Genomic DNA, 27,548 nt, shown 5'->3' with positions numbered 1-27,548 from the left:
GGAGTGTAAAATTAGCAGACAAAAGGAAAAACAGGCCCCGTGCTGGGAGATATCAGCCTGTTCTCGTAAGACCGACCTCTGCTCCTGTCTGTTTCCTTCAGCTGATCCATCTGAAGAAAGCGACTGGCCACTTCTCGTCTGACAGAAACATTTTTAATGTGATATAGAGAAAATAAAGACAAGACAGGCAAAGTAAAGATAAGAGTGGACCTAACAGTAACGTGGAACTATGGGAGGTGGAGGTATCAGATTCTTCAATCTGCACTGCACTCCTCTGGTTGGGCAGAACATTTCCCTTATCGGGGAAGATCACTATGATAGAAAATAGTTATGAGAGGCAGACAGGTCTAATGGACCACTGGCACGGGCATAATGAGGAGAGTAGCGGGTAAAGAGGTTGTTAAAGCAGGTATTAAGTCGAGCGGAGGTGGTCACTGGAGTGGAGGAGAGACAAAGACAGCAGGACCGAACTTCCTTGGTTTACCCTTTGGCCCATAATGAGGACCCCTGACACTAAAGGAACACTGACATGACACATTTGGGCAGCCTGGCAAATTGACCTAAGAGACCGGGCAGTGACTGACAGCTCCTTGGGGCTCTTTAGGCAACCTCTTCCACCTTCTGAAAGAGCCCAGAGGTGAGAGGGGGAGAGCAAAAAGCCTGAAAAAGCCATTATGTGAACTGAGAAAGAGGACAATTATAATATCAATTCACAACCAAGCTGTTGCCGTGTGACACAGAAAAGTTGTCGCCCTTTTAGGCCTTTAAAATCCTGTCGTGCATATGTGTGTGTGTGTGTGTGTGTGTGTGTGTTGGGGGGAGGGGGGGGTAACATAATGTTAAAAACTTCTAAAAGTTGTCCTTGTGAGTGTAATGATTACTAATTTACAGGAAGTAAAAACCTTTGAAATCTCAATTTTCTATTTGCCTTTCATCTTTTTTGCCTGAAGGTCTGCACAGGTGTACAAAAGAACTATTCCCTGCAGCCCGGAGCTTTGACTGCCTAACACCCCTCTACCCTTCTAACACTCCCCTTTTACACACACACATGCAGGCACGCACGCACGCACGAACACACACAGAGAGAGGGACAACAACTGAGGAGAACCATTTTCTGCCTCTCCTTCTCAAACCCATAAAAAGGCATGCCAAAACCAAAGCTCATGCATTATTCATCAATATATGCTTCTAAATCGCATTATTCAGCTGATTTCAATTTTGCTATCAAGTACTTTAGATACACGTAATTGAGTTTAGGTCAATCAAGCTGATGTTTTTATTTCATTCAGCACAGATTCTTTGATAGAGCTCTGATGGAAGGCTGAGTCATGTTGATGGATTTGGGTCTGCTATGGCAGTTTTTGAACTTTCATCATGAACTTTAAGATGCACTTTGCTGATTGCCTGACCATCTTACTGCTAATAATAACAGTTTTAAAACGGTGCCCAATGGAAGGGAGAGAAAGTGTTTGTCTCTTCTGCTGTGTATTGCGTGATCGCGTATGTTATATGCAAGTTATGGCAGAGTGGTGGTTTGTGAACACCAGACACTGCCCCGTGTCCACTCCATGAGGTGGATGCTGTGGTGCTGTGACTAGACTCCTGCTGAAAGCTTAAGCCTTCCCACTGAAAACCTTGAGCCTCACTGACTGAGCTAAGTTATGTGCCATGGCTTTGGTATGACTCGCACCACAGAGAAGTGAATTACGGAGGAGAGTTTTACAGTTGTCTCCTTAGTAGGGGAGGAACCAGAGAGCCACTATCGACTGGAGACGCCGTGACCCCCGATGCAGAGCTCACTAAACTCACTGCTCCATCTGCTTCTGCACTCCTCCAGGGACATCTTAAGGAGGACCATGAGTCATTGCGAGCAGTATGAGGGAGCCATATTAAGAGGCAGCAACAATACATATTCCCTTTATCGGAACATAAAACAGACCAGCCCCAGTGCATTTAGCTGCTCCCCTGTTCGCTCAAACCACTACACAGACACAGATGAAGCACAGGTACTCATGCAGTAAGTGCTTTTCTAAATAAACAAAAATACATACTGAGAGATAGCCAGTGAGAGAGAGAGCATGACAAAGAGAGAGAGAGAGAGAGAGAGAGAGAGAGAGATAGAGAGAGAGAGATAGAGAGAGAGAGAGAGAGAGAGAGAGAGAGAGAGAGAGAGAGAGAGAGATAGAGATAGATAGTTGGGTGTTCGAGTAAAATCATGATCAAGATTATTTTGGTAAATATTGAGATCACGATTATTATCACGATTGCTCAGTGCAGTGCTTTTAGAAACATCCATTTCCAAAGCTTTAAAAACGTAACAGTAGATTGAATTGAAAATAAATTAAATATACATGCAAAAAATGTATCATGTATGCAGCAAAAAAATCGTTACATTTTGTTTATGTTGTTTATATAATTTTTAGTTAATAGACTTAAACATGATTAACTTTTGTTTTGTAAATTAAATATAGATAGATAGATAGATAGATAGACAGATAGATAGAGCAAGAGAGAAAGAAAAAGACAGAAACAGCATGACCCCGTTACAATTTGTGTGCGTGTACTGCATACAATCCTTCAAAAACAAAAACACGTCCTGAATAAACATCCACTGCTGCAGGTTGGACTGGCAACCCTACCATTATCTGCATGGATTTTGCATACACACCACAGGTGGGGCTGTTATTTTCAGACACGGCGTCAAAACACAAACAAAACATTGCCACCTTGTCTCCACCTTCTTCTTTCTCCTCTGCTCTCTCTCTCTCTCTCTCTCTGTCATTTCTCTCCATATAAGCTGATTAAAGGAGAGCCTTTTCTCAGCGGCCCTCCGTGTGTAAGGCAAAGAGGCCCGGGCCACTCCAGCATGAATATTAAAAAGCAGGCGGATTTGTGTCTTGGGTTTGAAATTGGAAATCACAAGTTTGACTAATCAGCTTTGGGATCCCCCCACCCCATTCAGACGAGCCTGCCTGGGTGCAATGGAAGGAGAATGCGTGTGTACTGTAGCCCACCAGTCTCCAGCTCCGGTCCCCCTCCCCCCTCTCATTTTCTCCACTCCTCTTATTTCTCTCTTTCTCTCTCCCTCGCTCTGTTTCTCATTTCCATCAGTGGTGTTGAGGTCTGACCCCCTATGGGGCCTCAAGTGCCAAATCAACATCCCCCCTCCTCTCTCCCTGCCATCAGCCTTAGGGCTAAAAACCTCCAGGAAGAAAGAAGCCCAAATACAGAGCCCCAGGCTATTAAAATGCACTAGCCAGGGCAGACGGCTGTGCAGTCCACAGGCCACTCATGGATGCACCTGAAATGAGTGGGTTCAATAATACAGTGTGTGTGTGTGTGTGTGTGAGTGTGTGTGTGTGTGTGTGTGTGTGTGTGTGTGTGTGTGTGTGTGTGTCCGTGTGTTTGAGTGTCGAGGGAGAGAGAGAGAAAGAGAGAGAGAGAGAGTATAGAGTTGTTTATATGTGTGTATATGAGAGACACACAAAGAAAAGCACCAGAGAACAGAAGACAGGAGGGCGGACAGGGGGAGACAAAGATAGGAGAGTGCCCTGAAATGACTATTTGCTCTGACCAAAGGCTCAAATGTTGCTAGTTAAGAGGTGCGTTACATTGGATTAAGAACATTTCCCATGCTGTTCAAAAAGGGGTGGAACCATGATTCCAGAACATTGATTTCCTGAATGTAAAAATGGTCTGAGTCAACACCAGATATGGATAAGATGACTGAGCATACTGGCTATGTGAATCCACACACATAGAGATATGCACCACACACAAAACAGCATGCATAATGGCTGACGAGATCAAACAAAGCTCTGTCTGGATTAACGGAGGCAAGGCAGGCCACAAGTCATGAATATCATAAGAAACACTCTGACCTTCCTCTCCTCCCTCTCCTCATCCTCTCTTCCCCCTGTTCTTTTCTCTCCGCAGGAATCCAGCTCCATCAGGCCCTCCTCTTGTCATGAATTTATTCATTGTGTGTTGATGTGAGAGATTATGAGCAAAATGGAAAATGTGAGAAGAATGCCCAAGTCCTGGCCCTCACGCGTGGTTCAGTCGCATCACTTCCAGCTCTCTCCAGCAGGGGCTTGGGGTCTCACTGGGAGACGGTGCATCCCCCATGTTGTTTCATCACCACTAGTGAACTGTTACTAGTCCACGCACTATGGTGCTATTTTCATGAGAATGCCAAAACAAAACACTGCTTCCTTCTTCCACTGAGGGCTTTGTCAGTGAACATGGCTGAATAACACCAAGTGCCAGCCTTTCCTTCCTGGCTTAGTATACGTAAATGTTAAGAACAAGTAACTAATAAAAAAATAAAAAATGTCACTCCTATAGTAAGAGCCCATTCAATAATCTTACTTTCAATTGATGCTCCTAGTATTACTAAAGCCTTAGCAATTAACCTGGCAAAGCACAAAGGGGACTACAATGTTTGAGAGCTTAAATATGACTATGATGAAGCCTGCACAATTTGTATGGTTTATCATTGCTGCAAGGGGGCCATGTCAATGGCGCAGCCCACTCCACAGGGCACTTACTCCGCATCAAAGCTGCACCATTTTATTTGGATTGGCTGCATGTTAACAGAGACATGTCGGAGTGACCGATTGATGGAAGGATGAGGAGGAAAAGAGGAATGATGAGGGGAGAAGCAGTCTTTTTATCGCTCAGGATTTGCATGGAGTTTGACCCAATCAGGCAAGCAATTCAATAAGGATGACTTCGTTAAAATGCCTGGTGGTTATTAACTTTTCCCATTTTTAACTCTGGCACAAACAAAATGTCACAGAGTCCATGAAGAGGATAAAAATAGAAAGCAGCTTCAACTCTTCTGCTATCCCTTTCATCTTTGAAATAGGTATGCAGACATTGCTCTTCTTCCAGAGCTTTTTATCTCATTAAAGACAAACTCAAGACCTCCCCGGAGTTGCGTCAGTGCATCTGCAGAGAGACTCCACATGACATCATGTGCCCATTACCAATACTCACTGGCTCAAGGATGGTCATTGTGCAGAGGCTAAAGATCAGTAATGCTTGTTCTTAGAATCCAGTCATAGATGGATTATATTACAAGGTAAACAGGGCTGCTAGTTATTTGATTTCATTAGAAGGGGTATTGAGCTCCCAAAAACCCTTGTGACAGGTCTGCTTTTGACTCCTAAGGACCTAAAGGTGTAGCACACACACTGCAATCTGACTATGCCTCTAAAATGAGAACTTATATAGATATTTTAATCAGGTATTTAACTAGCAGTCTGAAGGTACTTGACGATAATGCTATTTAGAATAAGTGATTTTTATTTGAAAATGTCTTGGGAATTGAATCTGTAGTATTTTATAAAGATTTTAACTGAAATATCAACATTTTGTACATCATACACATTTCTGGGGCAACTAAAAGTGCTTTGCAGCAAAGAGGCTGAATAAATCAAAGTCTATCCTCTCTGAATAAAGCATGCGGTCTCCATTCTTTTCCCAGATCCTGCCATCCCTGTCTTAGAGCGAAAATAAATGTGTATCATTTTCCTTGTTATCATTTAAATTCCTTAATTCAGTAGCAACTATTACAAAAGGAAGCTCTGGGAGATCAGATTTTCTGGCCAGAGGGTGATTCCAAGTCTTGGGATTTGGACTGAAGCTGTAGAAATGACAATAGGAACACAGATACTGCTCTTAAAATAGCAGGCTAATGCCATTGTTCTGATAAAGCTACAGCTCCTTGGCACAGTGGTGGGCTAGAGGTAAATTAAATTAGGCTCCTGTGTACACACATACACACACACATAGACACACACACACACACACACACACACACACACACACACACAGAAACCGATATAGAGAGATAGAGAAAGAGACAGACAGAAGAAAGAGAGAGAGAGTAGGGAGAGTATGTGTTTGTAATCTGGGATTAACCACCTCATCCACTTTTGCAAAGCGATGTTCATCGATGTTAATCGACTCAGCGATGTTCACTGATCATTCGCATGCAGTGGGATACCTTATGATCACAACTGCCCTCAAATTATGCAGTAGGGTTAGGAGTGGTGTTGTCTGAGGTGGAAGACCAGCAACCTGACAGGCTCCATTTGTGAATGTCCATTTATCAGGCTGGGGATGGCAGCATCCCTCTATCACAGTGTGTAACACCCACGGCGGACACACAGCACATGGCCGAGCGATGGCACGGCAGGGCTCTTCGCCTCGCTCCTGCCGCTACAGCTAAAAAGGAGCAGCAGCGAGCCCTCCCACTGGTCAATCTGTTCACAGGCTGTCAATCTCGGCCTGGGCTGCCAGACACCCTGAGGTAGACGTGTCCTGCAGACGTCAGGGCAGCCCCGTGAAGACGGAGGGAGGGAGGGAGGGAGTGATTGTGCAGGGGGAGGAGAGCAAGAACAGGGGAGGAGAGCGGGACCAGGGAAGAGAAGTGTAACAGGGAAGCTACACCAGGAGCGTAACTGAAGCGTTTCCTTCAAAAAAATCCATTTTAGAAGAACGGTCTATTTTTTTTCGAACGTACACGCTGCTATCACGTCTGGTGTAGCTACTTCCATTGATTACAGTGGAAGCTACGCGACCCGAACGCTTCAGTAACGCACCTGGTGTAGCTTAGCCCTAAGACTGTCTGCCAGGTGAGGTCTGGACCCACTCAAGCCTCTCTGAGATAGAGAGGAAATAAGAAAATGGCCGATTTGTGTCTACTTTTGTATAAGAGGCCGGCCAAAAAAGGATATGAATTTAAGTTAGACACAAAACTTAAAGAATGTTTCTCAAGGCCATATCAATATGATATGTAAATAATAACATGTCAAAGATGCAAAAATGTGAAATAAAACTAAAGGGCCAGAGGAGAGCACTGCAGTGTGGTAAAGGCAGAAAAAGAGAGACTACTGAGGTAATACATAATGTATAGTAGCTCCACTCTTCAATCACCTGCTTTCAATCGCATTTATTACTGCAACTATTTTGGGGATATCTGAAATGAACCCGGGAGATGTTATGTTTGCTGTGGGAACCGAGATTAAGTTACGGAATTGGGTTATCCATCATGTGAGAACTGTCTAGTACATTACACAGACGTACACTCGCAATGGAGGTGGAGGAAGAGGAATGCCTTTCAGTGACCCAGAAAATCCTTTGCTGCAATATCTGAAAAGCGTGGGCATCTGGAAATGAAAAAAGCAGCACTCTCTCTTTTCCTCTCTTCCTTTTAGCCACTCTCATGGCACAAATCAAATATTTATATTAAAAATATTTAATCAAATATTGTGATAAAGCATTTGAACACATATATTTGTCTCACTGATGAATGTCTAGAAGTGAGGAACTATAAAAAATATAGCAAGTAGGTTTAAGGGACCATTCAGTAATATTTCAACCTGGACTCATCATGGTGAAAACACATACCAGGGGCAAATCGCAGAAGTGCCTGTTTGCTGCCCGGTGCAGCTGGGGAATGAGCTGGCCTTCAGTGCTAGGTGAGACAGGGGCAGCAGCGGAGTTGCTCTTTTTCGTGCAGCCCTTTGCCTTCTCGCATGCATGATGAGCCTAGCGATCCTCTTTCATGTCTTTGCTGAAATTCATTAGGCCAACTTTCAGATGTTCAACTGAAGGGCATTGACAGACATAACATGCATTCTAATGAGCAGAGTTGAGATGGCATTTTTTTCAGTCCTGGTTCCGCAAAATCTCGCCCCGCCCGGCCTGCATCTTTCACATTTTGTCCCAAAAAATATCCCTCAGGTCTATTATTCACTGCCACTCCCGTCCAATCCCATGGTGTACAAAAAACAACAATGTGGTGCCTGTTACGTCAAAAATAACACTTGGTGGTTTCTTACAAAAAAAAAAAAACATCTGTAGTTTAAGAGCACAAAACCTACTTTTGTTCTTATACATGTGTGTGGCGGGGGTCAAGCGAGTCATGTCTTTCTAGTACTCCTGCACATGCATCAGTTTCTTCCCACCCACACCCGCATTTTGCAATCAAATTAGTCCTGAGAAGCACTCTTTTGTGTTGGGTCCCGCAAGTGCAGACCTCTGCATCAAAGTCAAATAGAAGTAGTCCTTTTTAAATCGATCTGGGTTTATGCATGTTTTTATGCAGTTTTTTTTTATGTTTCCCAACATGTTTCTCTCTGTGTGTGTGTGTGTGTGTGTGTGTGTGTACTTATTACATGTGGGCTTCAGCCTAAATACTCCTTTCAGGCTATTTGCTCTCCAAATGAAAGTAATGGTATGAATGCAGGCTAAATTGGCTTTCCCTACATCTCATCCCTTCCTTCCCAAGGGGACGCCTCTATGAAGCAGAGGGAAAGAATCAAAACAGACAAGTAAGATAATTCACTGGCTCTCAGTCGGTGCGATATAGTATAAGCCTCCTATCAGTGCATTATGCACAAGATAAGGCTTGATGTACACTCATTGCTTTAGAGGCCTTCACAGTATCACCCAGTATGCTAAAGAGTGAAGACAAGGGCTAGATGTGTTTTTAAGCTTGAATGTTTTATCCAAGCTTGCTTGTGTGTATTTGTATGTGTTTGAGTGTGTGTCACAAGAGCCACTCAGCAGTCATTCTCAAGCAAATAAGCAACCTTTTTTCTTTGTCTTTCTTTCTCTCACAAACACACACACACATACACACAAAGTAGTATTGCAAAATATTAATATTAATAGATTCAACATTAGGGAGTACAACAGACATTGTTTTATGTTCTACCAGGAGAAGGCGGCTAACATCAGGGGAGAGGCATTTGAGTTATACTGCAACAATAAGTACGCCCAGAGAAGTGGCCATGTTTGTAATTAGTCATCTGAGCCATTTGTTACAACCACAGAGTTGCAATTAACGCAATCGGTGGAAGCGGCCTTACGAGCGCCTATCTATTAGTGAAGGGTAGATGTATGAGTTTTAGTATTCCCCCCGGGCCTGATGGGTAAAGAGATTAAACACTTATGCACACCAAACATCAACGCAAGCCATCTCGAGGTGCTCTTACTTCCTCTTTGTTGATTAATTATTCACAAATACAATTTAAGAAACCACATACCAAACCCTTTGATGAGGCTTTCATTAAACTAAGGAATGTAGACCCATCCGTTGTGTTGACTGTCAACCTCGACTGTTGATTTTAATGCAATTATGAGGAACAGCACAAACCCAAATCAGAACACAATAAGCCTGTGGTAATTAACTGAACGAACCACGCACAATAACGACACCCAGCAACTCCAGCTCATGCTGATGTACTTGGCACAACAATGTGGGTTATTTGTTATGCTGTTATTGGCAACTTTACAGACTACATTATGAATACACAGCTCACACTGACTGAACATGATTTCCCTTTGAAAAGGCTAAGAGACAATATCAAAAGCAAAGTGACAGAACAGTAGCCGATAACCTTACAGGGGAAAAAGAGCCACACAATAATGTCATTTAATCTCAGGGAAATTACAAAGAAAATGGCTTCTTCTCCATAAGGGAGATAATTATTAAAATTATTAGGGAGCAAAAGGCAACAATAATCCAAACGATACTGATAACGTTGCTTTTTGTGTATTGCTGGGTCATTGGTGTTTGTTGATGGGAAGCAGTGGACGTGTAGTGGTGGTGGTGGTGAGGGCTACTCACATGTACCGTAAGCCCTATTAGTGGCCAAGGGAGGTTCTCCATAAGTGAGAGTGACATTAACACAGCAGGAGAGTTGTGAAGGAGGCTGGGGCAAGGTGTAAAGTAAGTGTGTATGTGTATCTCCTGAGACTGGTGCTGTGAAACTAACAAGGCCTCCTCAAATCCCCCTGAAATGCATGCGTGCCGTGCACACCTGCGCACGCACCAAACCACCACAAATATAAAAGACCTGACCTTTTATCTACTGCTGGAAGTGTGCATATGTTTTATAATCCATTTCCTGGCAATATAAATCCAATATTTGATATAATGTATTTTTTAATTTACAAGAAAGAGAGGAGAGAAGGAAAGAAATGGAGAAATAAACACCTTTGCACAGTGTTTCTGAGGATGACTGTCAGCGATCAGTCAAGTTCACACTGTCACAAGTCTCGGAGGGTGAGAATGTTCTGGGACTTTCTAAAACCACAAAGTTTAACAGCTCTCTTCACTCCCTTGCCTTTTTTTTTCTTTTTGCAGCTTAGAGACTACTACTCTAATGGGAGCTGCAGTCAATCACTTCTGTGCGTCAGTGAGGTGATGGTCTGTTTCACGCTTCCCCAAATCCCATCATGCTTGGCACCTGTCAGGGTGCCGCTCCAAAACAGGAAGCCGACCTGAATCCAGGGGAAAAAAAAAGATCCCCAAGGGGCTCTGGAACTGGCACAGGGCTGCTGTTGCCCTGTCAAGCACCTGTCTACAAAAAAAATCACTCCGTTCCATCTCACCTGATTCTCGCATTTTTAAAAAGAAGTCCTCTCATGTTCAGCTACACTTGGAATAAGTCAATAAATAATAAAGTTAAATGTCATACTGTTATTCCATCCATAAAAAACAACAGAAAACAAAAACAAACAACTCAGAACATTTATTGTTGGCTAAAGCAGGGTCTGTGTTTTTATGAAACTGATACCATCTGCATAACCTGAAAGTCTTTTCCTGTCTGCATTATTTGGATGCAAATAAAAGTCTCTCTGATGGTGCTGGAGAGCAGGCCAAGAGACGTAGCCCCAGCCAGTACTCAAGAGCTCTGTTGGAAGGACTCACAGGGCTTACTCTCAAACAGGAAACACGAGTGGTGTTGTTGCGGGGTCCTGTGGTGTGCCAGTAAAACTTGAGACCATCTTGCCATTTGTTTTGTGCTCGCCGAACATTCCCGATCAAGTGTGCTCGTCTGCGCTTGTATACGTTGTCCTCTCTGACCCACACTTGGCTTTTTTATGAGACTTGGCATCTGTCTTGTTTCAGCTTTATGGTGCTGCTGACCTTCTGATTGGAACACAATAACAGAGAGGCCTCATGAAATGGGCAGGGCATAGGAGATTCGCATGGCGGATTTATACAGCTGGCCTAGACTGGGCCGCGCTGCTCGACAAAAGGCATTTGATTGTTTTCAAATACACTTTTAATCACTCCACTGCTCTTCAGAGACGGGAGAGCCATGTAAGGGTGAGGGGTTATTGTATTTTGGAAATGCAACAGAGAATGTCTGAACAGAGATATTAAAGATTTTATGGTCAAGGGCTTTATTAAATGGGTGAAAAGTAGAGAGGAGGATACAAGGGAATAGGGGAGGAGAAGAGATGGCAGGAAAGAAAAAATATACAGTGTGAGATGCATACTAAAAAAAAAAACACTCGGCCAAACATGCACAAGCTCAGATGGCTACTGATATGACAGGAACCAGGTTCATTAGTCACTAAGTGGTTAATTAGATTGAGAGGGGTCTGACTGCTGCAGGCTGGCATCCCTCTGGCAGTGCTGTCACATGACGCATCTGTTCCCCCCCCCCCCCTGTTTTTTAACATGACTTTTTTTTCATTTTCATGAGGAAATGCATTTAAAAGTAGTATGCAAATGAATACATCAATTGCTCAATCACAAACAATTGACTGGGTTATATTCATGTAACTTCAATCTGTAAATTCTATTCAGTATTTAGGTATCCAACCTAAAACTGCAGAAGAGGTTCCTCGAATGAATGGCCCTGAAAAGAAGTCAAAGTGAACCCACACTAAACCTGTAACTTTATGCAACTTCAATCTGTAAATACTATTCAGTATTTAGGTATGCAACCTAAAACTGCTGAAGAGGTACCTTGAATGAATGGCCCGAATGGCCCGAAAAGAAGTCAAAGTGAACCCACACTAAACCTATTAATCCCTCTAACCTTACTTTTTGTCTCTTTCTGTGCCTCTCTGTAACAAGGACCTGTTGTAGACAGCCCTACGGCTGTTCCATGGTCAACAGATGGCTCAGAGCAAAAGACAATATCTCACTTCTGCTCCATGTTAAATAACACCAATTATGAAGCTTTTACAAATGGATGAGGAGGATGGCTGGAGAGCAAGGCCAGAAGAAAGGTCTGGTTAGGGCTGGTCATAGGAGAGAAACACTAATAAAGGAGCGAGCTGTGTGAGGCTCAATGCCTCGCCTCAGGCACAAAACTCAACAGGCCTTTGTTTGTGGACATCAGGGGAGCGAGCCAGTGCCGTATGGAGCCAGACACCAGTGCGAATCTCTCGCCAAGTTTCCCACATTCAGCTGATGCCCGAAATACTCTTTACACAGCGTCACCTTTGCAGATCCCCAGACAGAAGGTCCACATGCAGGCACCAAGGAACTGGATAGAGATATTTATGTCTTCCTTGCAAAAATATCGACAGATCAGTGGAAGGAGAGAAGTTGAAAAAAAGGAGAATGGAGAAAAATATACAGAAAAAAATGAATTACCAAACATTCTCAGTGGCCCGTGATTCTGAGGAGCTTACATAACAAAAGTAGAACTACATTTTAGTGATAAGCAAGCACCAACCTCTCTGCATTCACAGACATGCAGGCAGCTACACATGCTGATGTCAACACACTAACACACACATTCTCATCTGATTAACTGGACCTATTTACATTTTAATAAAACAACTTCAAAAGGTCATCAAACGCTCATCCAATTTTTTCATTCGGATTACTGATAGCTCTGATATGCTGATTTTCTTTCTTTTCAGACGGCTCCAGGGTGGTCAAAAGCGTATCCTGTATTTGCCTTTTAGTCATTCACTTGACAAATGCAAAACAGTTCCTCTCTCAGGACATATCAACTTCCCATGCTGTGACCTTTCAACAGGAAGTTCTTCCTGCTAATTCAAAGTATAGACAATGAAAAAAGGCTTTCCGCTCTTTCTCAAGTGTGAGACGAAATACAAAAGGCTTGTAGTCTGCTTTTCAGACTTGTACAAAGAGAACTTTCAAAAGCTTTGCTGTGAACTCTGGCATGTTCCACTTGTCCAAGTAGGGGACACACATTTCAACAATGCTAGTGCTGGCTTTACATCATGTATGCATTGCATAAGAGGTCAATATACTGTATATCCATTTTAGACAAGCAGCTACAATCACTTGTGTGTCTATATTGACTCACACACACTCACTCACACTGACTAAGAAATTGAGCCCACATTTCGACATGAGCTGTTACATGATTTCTGTAGTGGTTTTAGGAAGTTATGTTCATCTCTCCTCAGCAATAACCATCATGTACAACATAATTAAGATTGAAAAGTTGAACAGTTTGAAATAAATGTGAGGTTGCCGAGACTAACATCTTGTCACGTTGCCAAAGTTTCAGCAAAGTTAGTTTGCTAGGACAACCAGCTTTTTGTGTCCCGTCCTGTTACAACTCAAACAGAAAAATCATTTGCTGAAATACCTAACAAAATGTGTTCAAGCTGTAGTCCAAGAGCCATCATCTCAATTTGTCGAATACATTGATGTTCATGTTGAACCTGGAGTGCATTCAGTTGATAAGAGGGTCTTTGCATGAAAAAAACAGAGCCTTGTTGTGTGAGGAACGCATAATCATTTCAGAACCGTGTGAGAGGTAATGGGGCATCTGCTTGCAATTAGCCTCCTGATGCAACAAAATTTTCAAACTCCTTGTTCTCAGTTGGAGAATGGCAATATGCTACATGGCTATAAATAGCATCACTGTCGCCGTGGAGAATAAATGAGATAATCAGTCCAATTCTGGCGCGAAATAACTCATGTAAGTTGTTTATGACACATTACATGGCGAATGCTGACCATATTGCTCCTGCACAATGTGCCACAGAAAGGTACTGAAAGGGAAGCAATCTAAAATCTAGATAAAACCATCGGAAGAAAAAAAAAATCTCGTTCAGAACCGGTTTATACCGTTACCAATCTGTTCCTATACAACCAGGCTATGGCAGACAGTTATGGTGGTCATGCTGGGACTAAGACAGACCTGGAGCTTCTGGCATCCAGACCAGAGGCACCGGCTGAATCGATCATACCACCCTGAAGGCACCAGTTGATATTGGCACACGGATTTAGAAGACTTACTGAGATAAGCCTGTCATAGTGTGCTGCAGAGTCTTATGGTGGGGACATTAATAAAGGTGTGTCCACAGTCGTGTGTGCCTCGGATGGGGAACGGAAGGGGGGGGGGGGTAAGAGCAAACAGGGACGGAGAAATTGGAAGAGGAAAAAAGGAAGAGAGAACGAGAGAGAAGGTCAGACAGAGAAGAGCCCTGGAGCTCAATTGTTGAGCGGAGGAGAGGGTATGATTTACAATTCTGCCACCTGCTAAGCCCAAAGAAAGGTCACACACAAAGTGACACCTGCCAATCAAGGCCGATTATTACTCGCTCTTTTTAATAACTCCACGGCACATTCTCAAGCCCAACCAAGTCAATTATTTTATAATGAGGAACAAGAGTGTGTAATAGACAGAGGAAAGGAAGGCAGAGAGAGAAACCGAATGACAGAGAGAAAAACAGCGAGAGAAAGAGAAAGAGAGAGAGAGAGAGAGAGAAACTGAATGACAGAGAGAAAAACAGCGAGAGAAAGAGAGAGAGAGAGAGTGAGAGAAAAACAGCGAGAGAGAGAGAGAGAGAGAGAGAGAGAGAGAGAGAAAGTGGTGTTGGCGTGGGGGTGGGTGATGTGCAAAGTTAGATTTCCTATTGCATTGTGAAAGTGATGCCGCTGTGCAGCAGGAGACAGGCGGCGTGCCTCTGTCTGTTGGGAGCAAAGTGACTTCTACGTCTTCCTTTCTGCCTTCCTTCACTGTGGAGCCGGAGGGATCAGAGGCGCTTCTGAAGACTGCAGAGGCGTTAGGCCCAGGAGCCTTCAAAAAAATGCAGCACCCTGACAGACTTCACAAAGACTGAGTGGGAATACGGAACATACAGACTGTTGTTTATGAGATCTCTACCATGTCACAGAGAGAGTGTTTGCAATACAAGCTGTTCCTTGAAACTTTTCATGGAAAACAAAAAAAGAAAACTAATTCCAGACATAAAAAATGGCATTCCTGAGCCAAGCTTGACAAAACCCTTGTACAAAACTACAACACTCTAGGTGCTCAAACAGATTTTCTACCCAACCCGAAACCTGAGGGTAAACTGAAAACAGTAAGCAGGGCATGTTTACCTTCACACACCAAAATATCACTGGCTTGAGTATATGTGGTTTACTCTGTGCGTGACACAAATGAGTTTACCCACATCTTATGCTCTCCTGACAAGGTGTGCGAGTGTGACAGTGTGTGTGGAAAGGGGAGGGAGGGGGTGGGATTGACAAGATCCAGGCTAATAAAAGATGCTGGCTGTTATTAAATTTTCACACCCTGAGAATTATTGATGCTTCACCTCACCACACGATCTAGCAGTAGGACGCTGGGGATGAAACTTGATTATTGTGCCTCTCTGTGTGTATGTGTGTTTGTTTGCCTGTGCATGTGTGTATGATTGTGTGTGTGTGTGTGTGTGTGTGTGTTTTTACTCAGCAATTGCAGAAAATAAGTCACAGAGTGAGACTGACTTCTTGTTTTCAATGGGGCACTTCAAACAGATCAAGAAATGAACAGGCTTTTGCAGGTAGCAAAGAAGCAGCATTTTGATAAGAGTCTTTTCAACCTGTTTGTACAGTTTTCAAAGTAAAAGATATGAAGGCCAAGAACAAGAACAATATCAAGCACTCCACTGTTGAAAGCCAATGTGGAGAGATATAACTGAAAACCAATACTCTAACCCCCTTTGGGGAAAGAACAGTATAAAGGTCAATGCTTTTGCTGAGAGGAATTAAGTGATAATACAGCTTTGTAGCTCCTTACCTGTTGACAGACTGAGGCCGGCCATTGCGGGGCTTGTTGATTTGGGCGTAGACTGCTTCGACTGGCTGCGAGTCGTCCTGATGCGGGCTCTGGGGACGCTGATAGTGGCCGCTGTCCATGGAGGAGTCAAAGGAGCCAATGCCTGCATAGGGATGCTCCTCATCAGAACTTAGGGTTCGGTTGATGTCCTGGATCTCAGCGTAGTCCCTTTCTCTGGCCTGACGCTCACGTAGCTCCCTGGTTTTCGCTTGGATCCTGTGCAACACAAACACGATAAAAGACTTGAGATGTTGTAAAACTAACTATGACCATACACTGACCTTGATTTGAGTCAACTACAATAAGGATCACTGAGAGTGAACTGGATGCTAAACATGCCACTAGAATCCTTACTAGAATCAACTGAATCACGTTTCAGATGATGACGATTAATGATGATTGTACATAAAGACATTTTTTTAATATGTTTGAGAGTGCTTGGCCAATTTGGTAATACCAAAGAAGAAAAGGCCGCACTTTGCATACAAACCTGTTTATTGCACAGGTTTATTGCACAGGTATGTACAGACGCATTACGGCTTAGCGCCTTCCTCAGAAGCACACTGAGGAAGGCCACACTGAGGAAGGCGCTAAGCCGAAACGCGTCTGTACATAAAGAAAACCAGCAGACATACAACTGCAGCATATACGGCATGTCCTTCCACCTCTTACATAAAACCATGTCACCATTGTCCAGCAGATTAAATAAATAAGCACGGAGTCATTATGGCTGGTAGTTTCGTTAGAAATCGTTTTGGGAGGGCATACAGGACATCCTGCTGAGTTTGCAGGCCGGCGAGGTCAGGACCCCCCTGCTAAGTCAGAGACTCCGCAGACACAACAGAGACTCTTCATATTTACATTAACCTCCAGGGTGCTGACACTGTTTTCTCTGACCGGAGGGAGGGGATCCCTCGCCAAAGGCGCCACATACTCTCTGCATCTGCGTTTCAAGTTTTAATTACTGAAAATATGGAGAGGGTTCTTGTTTTTATTTGAGAAAGCAAAACATGGCCTAAAAAACAGTCGAGGAGACTTGAAGCTGTGAAGGCAAGCAGCTTCACTTCACTGTGCGTCCCCTCGGTAGCGGGAGATCTTCCTGAGGTGGGGGCCAGGGGCTCCTCCCTGGGGCATTTCAAGCCAGAGGGTTCCTCTGATCTCTCTCCAAGTCCCTTCCTCCTTCTCCGCTCTCTCCTTTCACTCTCTCTCTCTCTCTGTTTCTCTCTCCCTCGATCACATTCACTCTCACTAGACTCACTTCCATTACACATCACAACAGAGCCTTTCAGCGCTCGGGTGGGGGGACTACATGGGGGGGGGGGTTCTCACATGTGAGAGCTTCTCCTATGTTTTCCAGGGGACAACAAGAGACAAGAGGAGGGTGTGGATGGAGGAAAGAGGAGGGGACCCCTGTGGGCAGGGAGCGAGAGGTGTAGGTGCCAGTGGGAATGCTGGTGTGGAGTGAGGGGATGCTCCCCTGCTGAGTGACCCCGTATTTAGTGGATCCAGATGGGCCCCCTACACGCCCCTGCCGAGAGCCCCCTGTGCTAGGGGCGAGTAAGATGTCCTCCCTCAGCCCCTCTGGAGCTTCCTGGCTTCCTCTACTTCCACCCCTTTCTCCTGGCCAAAGATGACCCATGACCCACAGATGTGGCCCCCTCCGAGATGATTGACAGCTACGCTGTGGGTGAGATGGGTGTGCCTGGTACATGCACCATTCCTGACATTTTTTTCAATAATGGCGATCTCATTTCAAAACAATAACCATTTTTCTGACAGTGTAATATGATTATAAAGTGTGTGTGTGTGTGTGTGTGTGTGTGTGTGTGTGGTGGTGGTGGTGGGGGGGGGGGGGTCCACGGAAATCCAATTTTGCACTGGATTGTGCTGGGACTGTGTGCCGCACTAGTGTGGAAGTCTGTGGCAGGGCCTAATGATAGTCTCTTATCAATAATTACACAAAGAGAAAACAAAGCTGCTTTGAACCTCAGTTTAACAGTTCTGGTTTGCCTCGACCTTGTCCTCTCTGGGATGTTTAAGTGATAGACTTAGGCTCCAGCCGTGGCGTGACTGGCTGGGGCACCTGCACTGTACGCCTGCGACCCGGGTTCGATTCCCGCCCCGTGGTCCTTTCCGGATCCCACCCCGACTCTCTCTCCCACCATTAAAGGCATAAAAAGGCCAAAAAAATATACAAAAAAAAGTGATGGACTTAACGCCAAATACAATGACAGTGATTAAGCTGTTAAATAATTAACACCGGCACTTAACATTGTTTACTTACCAACATGGAACATACAGTATTTTGCCTTGGCAAAATGAAAACAAATGGCCACACCTGGAGGCTATCAGGGAAACTCAGAATGCCCTGTGACAGCTCCTGCCTAAAATCATGACAGATGTTAAAGCAGGCTTGGACTGCTCTTTGAACTCCCCAGAGGCTGTAGTTCAATATCATCTCATAACCTTTCTTTACCTACCATCCATCCAAACTGATGTCCCTTTGCCAGTAAGGCCCCACCAGTGTTATGACAGGTTTACGGAAACTCTTTGGGGAGGAGCATGCCTGCAGCACTTAGTTAAAAGCCCAAATCAGATCCATGGGACCGGTGTCTGTGTGTCCACATGGATGATAATAGCATAAAGGAGAGTGTAGGCTACTGACCAGGGCCCAATAGCCTCCGGCAAAACTAATTTATGTCTTTCACCAGCGGATGATAAGTAGCCTCTAGTGGACAAAAATATCACCGCCTGTCACACAAGCAATGCAAAGCGAAACACACACACCGATACACACACACACACACACACACACACACACACACACACTATACTTATGTCACATGCTGCTGCTGAACACAGATGAGGTTGTGCAAATATGCTGCTCTTAGGGTCAAGGAGGCCAAGAATCAGGATATAACAAGCTCAGTCTCAAACCTCGATGGCTAAGAGACAACAATCATCATGCAGCTTAGTGCCAGTGGACACAAAAGAAGTGCTTCTCTCTCTCATACACACATACATGCACAGCTACACACAGCGTGCGTGTGTGTGTGTGTGTGTGTGTGTGTGTGTGTGTGTGTGTCTCACAGCTAGGCAGTCAGGCCTCATGAAACCATATGGTCATTATGACCACATTCCTCCTGACTTGCCTCTACCACAAAATTAATGACCCAGTGCGCAATTTAGACAAAAGAGAGGCAGAACGGAAACACACTGACCGAACACATAACCCTTAACAAAGCAAACCGGAAAAGTCCATCACTGCACCATATGCAATGGCACTTAATTAGAATCACACTAAGATCACAGCAAAAGGGACTGACGGACTACATTTAGAATCAAATCAGGCTTACAAGACACAAGAGAGAAAGTGAGAACGTGTCAAAAGTGTTGTTACAGACAAAGAACAATTAACGGGTTTTGCTAAGCTTTGATATCACAAAAAAAAAGGAAAAATCCCTTTTAAGTGACTTTATTTCAAGCTAATTAAAATATAGGTGGCCAAACTCTTATATGAGAGATACATGTGTGTCATTTCGAAGGAAATGGGAGGAGCAAAGACAGGGAAAGAGGAGAGCACCAAAGGGTAAATCCTTTTATTCCAATTAAGCAGCAGCAGCACAATTATAAAAAGTGAAAGAACAAACGAGAAAAAAAGAAAGAAAGAAAGAAAGAGAAGATAGAGAGAGCAATATACGGATGATCTGCTCTCTTCTCATCTCCTTCCCTGAGGTTGGGGCCAGAGGGGCACTATGGCAACCATGCACTGTGTTGAGAACAGGGTTGGTCAGCTGTTTCTAGGTAACAGGACAACAAAGAGCCACAAGGGCCTTTTTTTGGTAGGCCTCGGCATCTGCCCCCCCTCCTGTTCTCCTTCAACACAACCACATCAACAGCTTGCAAATCCCTCTTAAAACATATCACTTCAGAAACTCCCTTAGTTTAGTCTGAATACTTCTGATTATCATTTCTTATCTACTGACTCCTGGAGGACTGAGGTGAATCGCAGGCCAGACATTTTACTCCCTTACTGGACAAGTGCGTATGGCACAGTGTGGTCAGATAGTAGTCATAACACATTTTTGATGAAGATAAGGACTGGCCCTGTTGAGTTCAGTGAAGTCACGCACACATACACGCACGCACATACACACACATAGACACAAGCTCGCTCTCTCTCTCTCTCACACACACACACACACATAGATACCAGTCTCACCAAGACTCCAATGATGGAAAAAGTTAAACATTACTAAAAAAAAATGGTAAACAGTTCAGTAGTTTTCCATCCCCTTTTCTCTGCAACATCTTTAAAATTCAGTTGAAAAGGCGTGAGCAGGAAGAACGTGTTGATCTCACCCTCTCACCCCTCTGCTGCCTAGCCTCCGGTCCTTCCTCTCCACACTACATAAATCTGCCTTCTTATCAGGCTGGCGTGCTTTAATTGCGGACAGATGACGCCAAAGCACTCCCCTCTCCATATGGTTGATGATGTTTAATTCACTCAGAGCAGGATGAGACAAAATCGAAGAGGCAAGCAGTTTCACAGAGGTCCAGACCTCTATCTGCTGACTGAACTGAGATAAACAGTCTGGCTGCGTGGTGATGCACTTCAAGTCCACACATCTCTACTCTAACTTATGGCCTTAGCATAAACTACTGGTGCGGGAGGGAAGAATTATGTGAAGCAATTACCATCTGAATGGCTGCTTAAAGTGTAATAACATAAAACAACAATTAGAAATATCAAGATGAGGATTAAAATGAGGGGGAAAAAAAAAACAACTTATTATTTGTCTTCAAGCATAGCTGTGTTTACTGCCATAGAGCTCAGCCAGAATGAACGGCGCATTATGAACTGATAATCCGTTCCCCTCATGTCTTCAGACCAGCACATCATATCAGAAATGGCACCCTGAATTTACTTGGCTTATGAAGGTAAAAAGGTCCAAATTAGGGGACAGTGTGTGTAAACAAATTCAAACATAGCTTAATTTAAGTGCAGCTTTAATTGCAAATGACCAACAGATTCAAAACATTCATGCCATTTCATCAGAGTGTACGCCTTGCCGACTCGTCGAAAACTATATGTAGCTATGCACCATCTCCTTGAGCCAAACTCGGTGAGGTGAAAGAGACCAAAAAGTTATTGAATAGCAGTGTGTGAGGGGGCGGTTCCAGCCACACTCAGCGCACTGAGACAATGGCCCCTGTGTTGACACTTTGTTCCAGCACAGTGTAATTTCATCAGGCAAATAATTGGCTAAATCGGAGGGTCCTGATAATCACATTTAGCTTCTAGACGACAATCAATATAATTACAAATATAATCAAGCCAGCAATCAGTTTGTCAGATCTCCTTTTGAACTCCCAATGCTAATTGCTCCCTCCTGACAGTAGAAAAAAACGTGACAAAGGGGTGGCCGGGGGAATAATGGCCGAGTGGAGAGATATGGACTGTGAATTCTAAAACACAGTGGCAGCTCTGGAAATAAAGGGGGCAATAGGGAACTGTAACTATAAAGCACAGCTTGTTTAAGTGAGGGGAAAGTCCTGTGTGGGATTACTGTGTAATTCCCACCATATCAGGTGGGCTGAGGTACACGTATACAAAAAATCATAGGCAATCAGTCATAGGGCACATGTATTTTTTTTTATGTTTGAGTTAGAGTTGACTGGCATTTAGCAGACACATTTATCCAAAGCGACATGAACTTGCAACGGTGGGACTGGGAATCTAACCCGGACTGACTGGTTGTCAGGTGGTGACATTACTGCTACCATGTCCGCACATTATTCTCTCTCTCCCTCTCAATGTCCGGTGTACAATTTTTTATATCCACTATTCTCTTTGTTCTGCTGGTATGGGCAGCCCCACTTTAAAAGATGAAACACTCTTGACAAGCTCCTGCTGACTGGGCTAGCACACAGACAGTGGGGACTTCAGCACTAAGTGGGCGAGACCTAGATAGGCAGGAAGGCAGCACTAGGAGGAGTCGGTGGTGATGGAAGGCAAGGATTTCAGACACAGGCGTCCTAGACATGATGAAGACAAATGGCATCACTGTCCACTGTGTGAGACACTGAAATTGAGAAGTGTGTGTTTAGCGCTTTAGCAGCAAGGCCAAAAAAAAAAAAAACTGTGTCTGTGGGATCTGTGGGATCTTCTCATACTAGAAATGGCCATGCTATTTCACATCTAGTCACTTGTAAGAAATGCTTTGGCTTTTAAGAATTAATATTTTTCATCCAAGTGAGAACACAGCGATTCTCAACAACATCAGGACATAAATGGCGAATGACCTGGTTTTGCCTGCTCTGCTCTTAGGATGATTGATGTGGAGCGTTAGGCTCTGCTTTGTGTCTCTCCCTCCCACATCCAGTGTGGCTCAACATGAGTCACCAAATGGAGGTTTCCCATGGTGGTCCCCTTCAGTCAAGCCCAATCAGGCCCAGAGAGGGGCTGTGCCCATCCACTGGTGGAGTAAACAAGGCTTGTAATGACAAATGTGTATGTGTGTAGGAAGGTGCATGCCATGTGCATATGTGAATAAGGGTATGTGCCTATGCGTGAATGGACATAGTGTGTGTGTGTGTGTGTGTGTGTGTGTGTGTGTGTGTGTGTGTGTGTGTGTGTGTGTGCGTGTGTGTGTGTGTGTGCACATGTGGGTGTTTCAGCTCTGAATGACGACTTTGATGAGGGCAGGAAAAAGCCCAGGACACAGTCAGCAGGCTAGCAGCTGCTTACAATTTGCCAGATTATGGCAAAACAAATGCCCCTGATGAAGCTGCCTCATCATCCTCACCCAAGGATTAGGCACTTGCCTTTTATGACTTACAATATTCATTCTTTCCATTATTTGGAGACTCCATTATCTGGAGTATGTTGACCAGATGGAATTTAGTGGCTCTATTGGTTAATGCAAAATCAAAGTTATAAAGAATTTCAGCCAAAGCCAGGTGTCCGTCATGGGTTCTGTAAACATTTTAAGAAAGTCTAGAGCGACAATACAACCTTGCTTTGGAGAGAGAGAGAGAGAGAGAGAGAGAGAGAGAGAGAGAGAGAGTCCAGAAATAGAACAGGGTAATGATGGTGAGGTTAAAGGAATTAATTCGTTGCTAACCTTTTGTGTGACTCCTCTTACTAAATGCTAAAAGCACCTGTCAGGATGTCCGTGTGAATTAACGACTCTCTGACTTGCAGGGGCCAGGGAGTTTGGCCATAGCCCATCTTTACCTCAGAATGTCCTTTGCAAGGGGAATGGACATTTGGCTGAGAGATGTGTGCTGGTGGAAACTCTCATTCATAAATCTGATAACCCCTCAGAGACGGTCAAGCCACTCTGGCCGATTGTCGTTGATCACAGTGTAGCATGCCTTAAGCTGAAATTTGTGCACAATGTAAGTGAACTAGTGGGCTACAACAAGCCAACGTTATACCTCACATACATGACGTTATACCCAAATAATAACTCCAAAAAGTGATTCTCTTTGCTCCTTTAAAAACAGTAATTACTAAAATTACTAAAATAAGTAATTACTAATATAATACAGCACACATATTGACACACACACACACACACACACACACACACACACACACACATACACACTGAGTGAAATACATGCTTGCATGCTGAAATTGCCATGGGAACAAAGCTCTAGCTAGAGAGAGAGCCAAGATAAACCATTGCACCAAATGAGAAGATAATGTGCCATACTGTAGGTTTAGGGATGCTCAGGGATATGTGCTATCTGAAATGCTTGGAGTAAGACTGGTTTGTTATTGAAATCTGAGCTTGTGGGTGTGGCGTGTTGTGAGTTTGTTCCTGTTGGCAGTTTACTGTGTCATTATCACCCGTGGGCAGCCTGGTTTATTATCACTGAAGGAGCAAGCCCCCTGGGATTCCTTTCCATTAACTACAGGAATATTTGGGCATGGTTGAATGACGGCAGTCTTGGAGAAAGGAAAAGAATAAATAAAAAAAGGGATTGTTTTCATTTGAAATGCAAAAAAAAAAGCAAGGTTTCACTGGATAGAAAAAGAGAGAGAAGGAGGAAGTGAAACGGAGAATGAGATTTCTATGCAAGACTGGGCCCAGACAAATACGGCTTAGATACAGGGAGGCTCCATGCAAGGCCTGTGTGTATGTGTGAAGTTTATGTGACACACGCTCTGTTGTTTTTCCGTTGCAACACTCAAGATGAGCTCTAGGAAGCGACACAATGGACAGCTGGAGTGGCAGCGGCTGGAGCCTCCCCGGGGAGGTGGGGGGGGGGGGGGGGGGGGTGCTAGGGTAGGCTGGGGTGGAGGGGAGTGGAGCGAGGGGACCATGATAATTTGCTGGGCTGCAGGCCAGAAAGAGGCTCCCTATGCATGTTAGACTAGCCTGAGCTGCGGTCAAGACATGCTGCTCGGATTGGAAACGGAGGTGCAGATGTTCCATTGAGCGGGCACTGACACTATTGTCCGCGTGTCACTCTCTGCTATGAGTCGCCGTTACTGCTATTGTGGCTTTTCAATCGCTCTCAATTACCAAACAGAGGCTCTGTAACCAAGTTAATTTGCCTCTATGTAGAACAATGGCCATGACCGGCCCCTCTCTGTATCTATCTGGAAGCCTCACAGGAACAGACAAATCAAAATGGGACTGTACACATTTGAAGAGGAGAGTTTTGGAAGTGAGAAAAGCTACCGTTTAAGTCAAAGCCAACTGATCGGTCAAAAGGCAACAGTGCGTTAAAGAAAAGTAGAGAGAAGAAATACTGCACACGGCAATGTGTTTCACAGAAGTAGCAGAAAGAAATGCATACCTGACTTACGGCCACACACACACATGCACACACACACACACACACACACACACACACACACACGCACACACGCGCGCACACACACACACACAGCAGAATCAGGGCCATTAGTGATTTGTATCCAATAGCCCCCAAAAAGTAACAATCCATAAATGACCAATTTAATGCATTGTTGTATATATAAAAACAAGCCTGGTGGTTTACTCCTGACATTCAAAATGCTTTCCCAGAATTTCGCCTCCCTCAATACCATTTAGTTAATTAAGCAGTTAGCTCATTTTCCAGGCACTGGCATTCTACTTAATTGAGAGGCTCTTTATATATATATTTTTTTTTACGGAGCTCTGAGCAAAGCAAAACAGGAGAACAGAAGAGAGGAGAGGAGAGGAATGGAATGAACTCTGAAGTGGCTCTGTGGGGTACAAGCTCACCTTTCCTGCTCTAGCCGCATTCGCAGAGTCTCCTCCTCCGAGACCTGTGTGTCCTCCATCTTGGACTTACTAGACCCCTTGCGTTCCATCTTGTCTCCAGGCTTCTCATCTTTTCTGTGCTTGCCAAACCTGTGAAGATAAAGGACGAGGGGACATAAATATATGGGACCAGTCTGAGCTGAGGTGCAGGCTGGCAGACACAGGAGCCTGGCACCGAAAAAAGCTCTCTGTTATTACTGAGCTGTTATTATCACCGAGTTCTTCCTCTTCATGTGACTCGCTGGAAATTCCAGCAGGAAATTAAACTGTCAGCTCCTGTCGCATTTTCCCCTGCTCGTCTGAGCAGGTGTGATGACTTCAGATACTTTGAAATGTATCCACCTCTAAGTAAACTCACCAAAATAAAAATGCATTGGAAACTTTTTGTGCAATGCACAGACTAAATATATATATTTAATGCTGCATCTCCAATATTAACTTTTTCCACGCTCTGTCAAATCACCTTATTTACACTGACTGCAAGAGCAAGAGTCAGGTTTGCGTCTTAGTAATTGAGCTCTGCCAGACAGGGAGAGAATAAGGTGGCTTGTTATAGTTTTTATAACCAGACGCTCTAGTCTGTTTGATTTGTGGGCAAAGAGAAGAGCTGACAAGGGTTATAGTTTCAATGTAGTATGTGCACAGAGAAGAGCAACTTTACTTAATGTTAAGCGTCAGTGACAAAGGGAGGAACATATCAACATGGCTGCAAAGATCAGTGCAAAATCTTTATATTTTTCAGTCACTGCAAATGTTTTGCTGACCCACTGTTTTTAAGTATCCACAACTACTGACATACGCACCACGGAAGGAAGGATGTGTATACATACTGTAGGTGTGTGTGTGTGTGTGTGTGTGTGTGTGTGTGTGTGTGTGCGTGTTTACGTACACAATATCACAAAATAAATAAACGGCGTGCACATCTGAGCGGGCGGGGAGAAAAAGGAAGAACGGTTAACCCAGGATGATGGCTACCCCCTAGCTCTTCATAGATAAAAGTGGAAATCCATAGTTAATCACTGGTCTGCTGTGGTCCAGGATGTGGTCTTGGACAGCAGATGCTGTGCTGGGAGAATGCCATTTAAATGGCCTTCTCAGGAACCAAGCTGCTTTCAGTGCAGGCCTGGAGGGCTAAGAGGGTAGACTGCAGTGCATGGTGGGGGGTAACGTGGTAATGCTAAATACTTCCTCCTGATGTCATATCCTGCTGATGCATAGGGACAGCTTGGTGCACAGGAGGGAAAGAAGGAATTGTAACGGGTGACAACTCCTGTGGTTTGTGGGTTACTCAAGGATGTGGGACCAAGCGCCAATCCAATTATAAAAACCCTGGCAAGGCTAAATATGTCTGTCTGTCTCTGTTAATTTGAGAGTCAGTGAATATACAATAATACAGGAGTGAATTATTGTTGCCTGCAGTGAAACTCTTTGTCAAGATAAGGCAATTGCTGAATGTGTATGGATCTACATATGGAGGTGCAGGAGTGAGGGAATTCAATAAATGTAATCATGGATTCTGCCCGACTGTTATCGATTGTTTGCGTTTTACATGATGCCCCATTCTACGGCCACACACCTTCATAATCATTATGAAAATCTTCATTGATCAAAGTAGTACTACATAAATAAGATGGATAAGAATGCCTTTCTTGTTTCTGTTGTATGCATATGGAATGGCAGCAGTATTTGAGTTTGAACGACCAGCCTTTTATCCAAATTGCACTCTTCTCCTCTCTGTTATTTTATTTGTTTCAATTTCCCCCTCGTCCTTTGTTGCCTTGAGAATACAAACTTATCTTGCTTCCTCCTTTACAACCTGCACTACCTCAGACAAGTGCCCATGGTAAATATAATCATGAAATTGAGGTTGTTTTTTCCAAATTGTCGTTATTTTACTGAGAGACACAGGGAAAGAGAAAGTAATATTCACCCATAGCAAATGAGTGAAAAACATAAAAAAGTGCTGTTTCTAACCTGAGGGTTCTGTGCCAGAGATACTGTACATTACCTGATTAATTAATCAACAAATGGCCACAGCCCAGGCACAACTCTCAGACACACTGAGGCTAATAATATCAACACTAAATCTATCACAGTGTCCAGCCTACCACCTTCTCCAACACACTTCAAGGACTTCCATTAAAATATCCCCGTTCACCTCATCTGCCTCTTTCCTAATCTATCCACATCTTCTTTGCTTGCCAACCACAAAGGCACAAGGAGAACACAAGCAAACAGAAAATAAATACTTCTCTCTGAAAGCCATCACAAGAAATTATAAGAAACGCAGAATGCGGATTGGTGATAAAAACAGAAAAATATATTCTTATCTTATAGGGAGTTTGCAGATTGTTGAACCTGAACCTGTTAAATTGTAGGACATTGACTTCATGTCTAACTTTCA

The 27,548-nt window shown here is 43.9% G+C and overlaps 1 protein-coding gene across 2 annotated transcripts in view; it reads right to left on the bottom strand.

The window, feature by feature from the left end:
- pard3aa (par-3 family cell polarity regulator alpha, a) overlaps positions 1–27,548 on the bottom strand; it is a 281,887-nt gene that overhangs the window by 50,834 nt on the left and 203,505 nt on the right. For both annotated transcript variants that reach the window (XM_076290387.1, XM_076290388.1), the window contains 2 exons: positions 25,106–25,234; positions 15,819–16,073 (listed from right to left, as the gene is read on the bottom strand). In XM_076290387.1, coding sequence (XP_076146502.1) covers positions 15,819–16,073; positions 25,106–25,234 — 384 coding nt within the window. The remainder of the gene's footprint in view (positions 1–15,818; positions 16,074–25,105; positions 25,235–27,548) is intronic.

The sequence above is a fragment of the Alosa pseudoharengus genome, unplaced genomic scaffold, assembly GCF_046254945.1.
Source record: "Alosa pseudoharengus isolate Yale_2024_CS ecotype anadromous, Long Island Sound unplaced genomic scaffold, YU_APseudo_1.1 YU_APseudo_1.1_scf_18, whole genome shotgun sequence".
NCBI classification, from domain to species: Eukaryota; Metazoa; Chordata; class Actinopteri; order Clupeiformes; family Clupeidae; genus Alosa; species Alosa pseudoharengus.
This window is presented reverse-complemented; position numbering and strand designations above follow the sequence as displayed.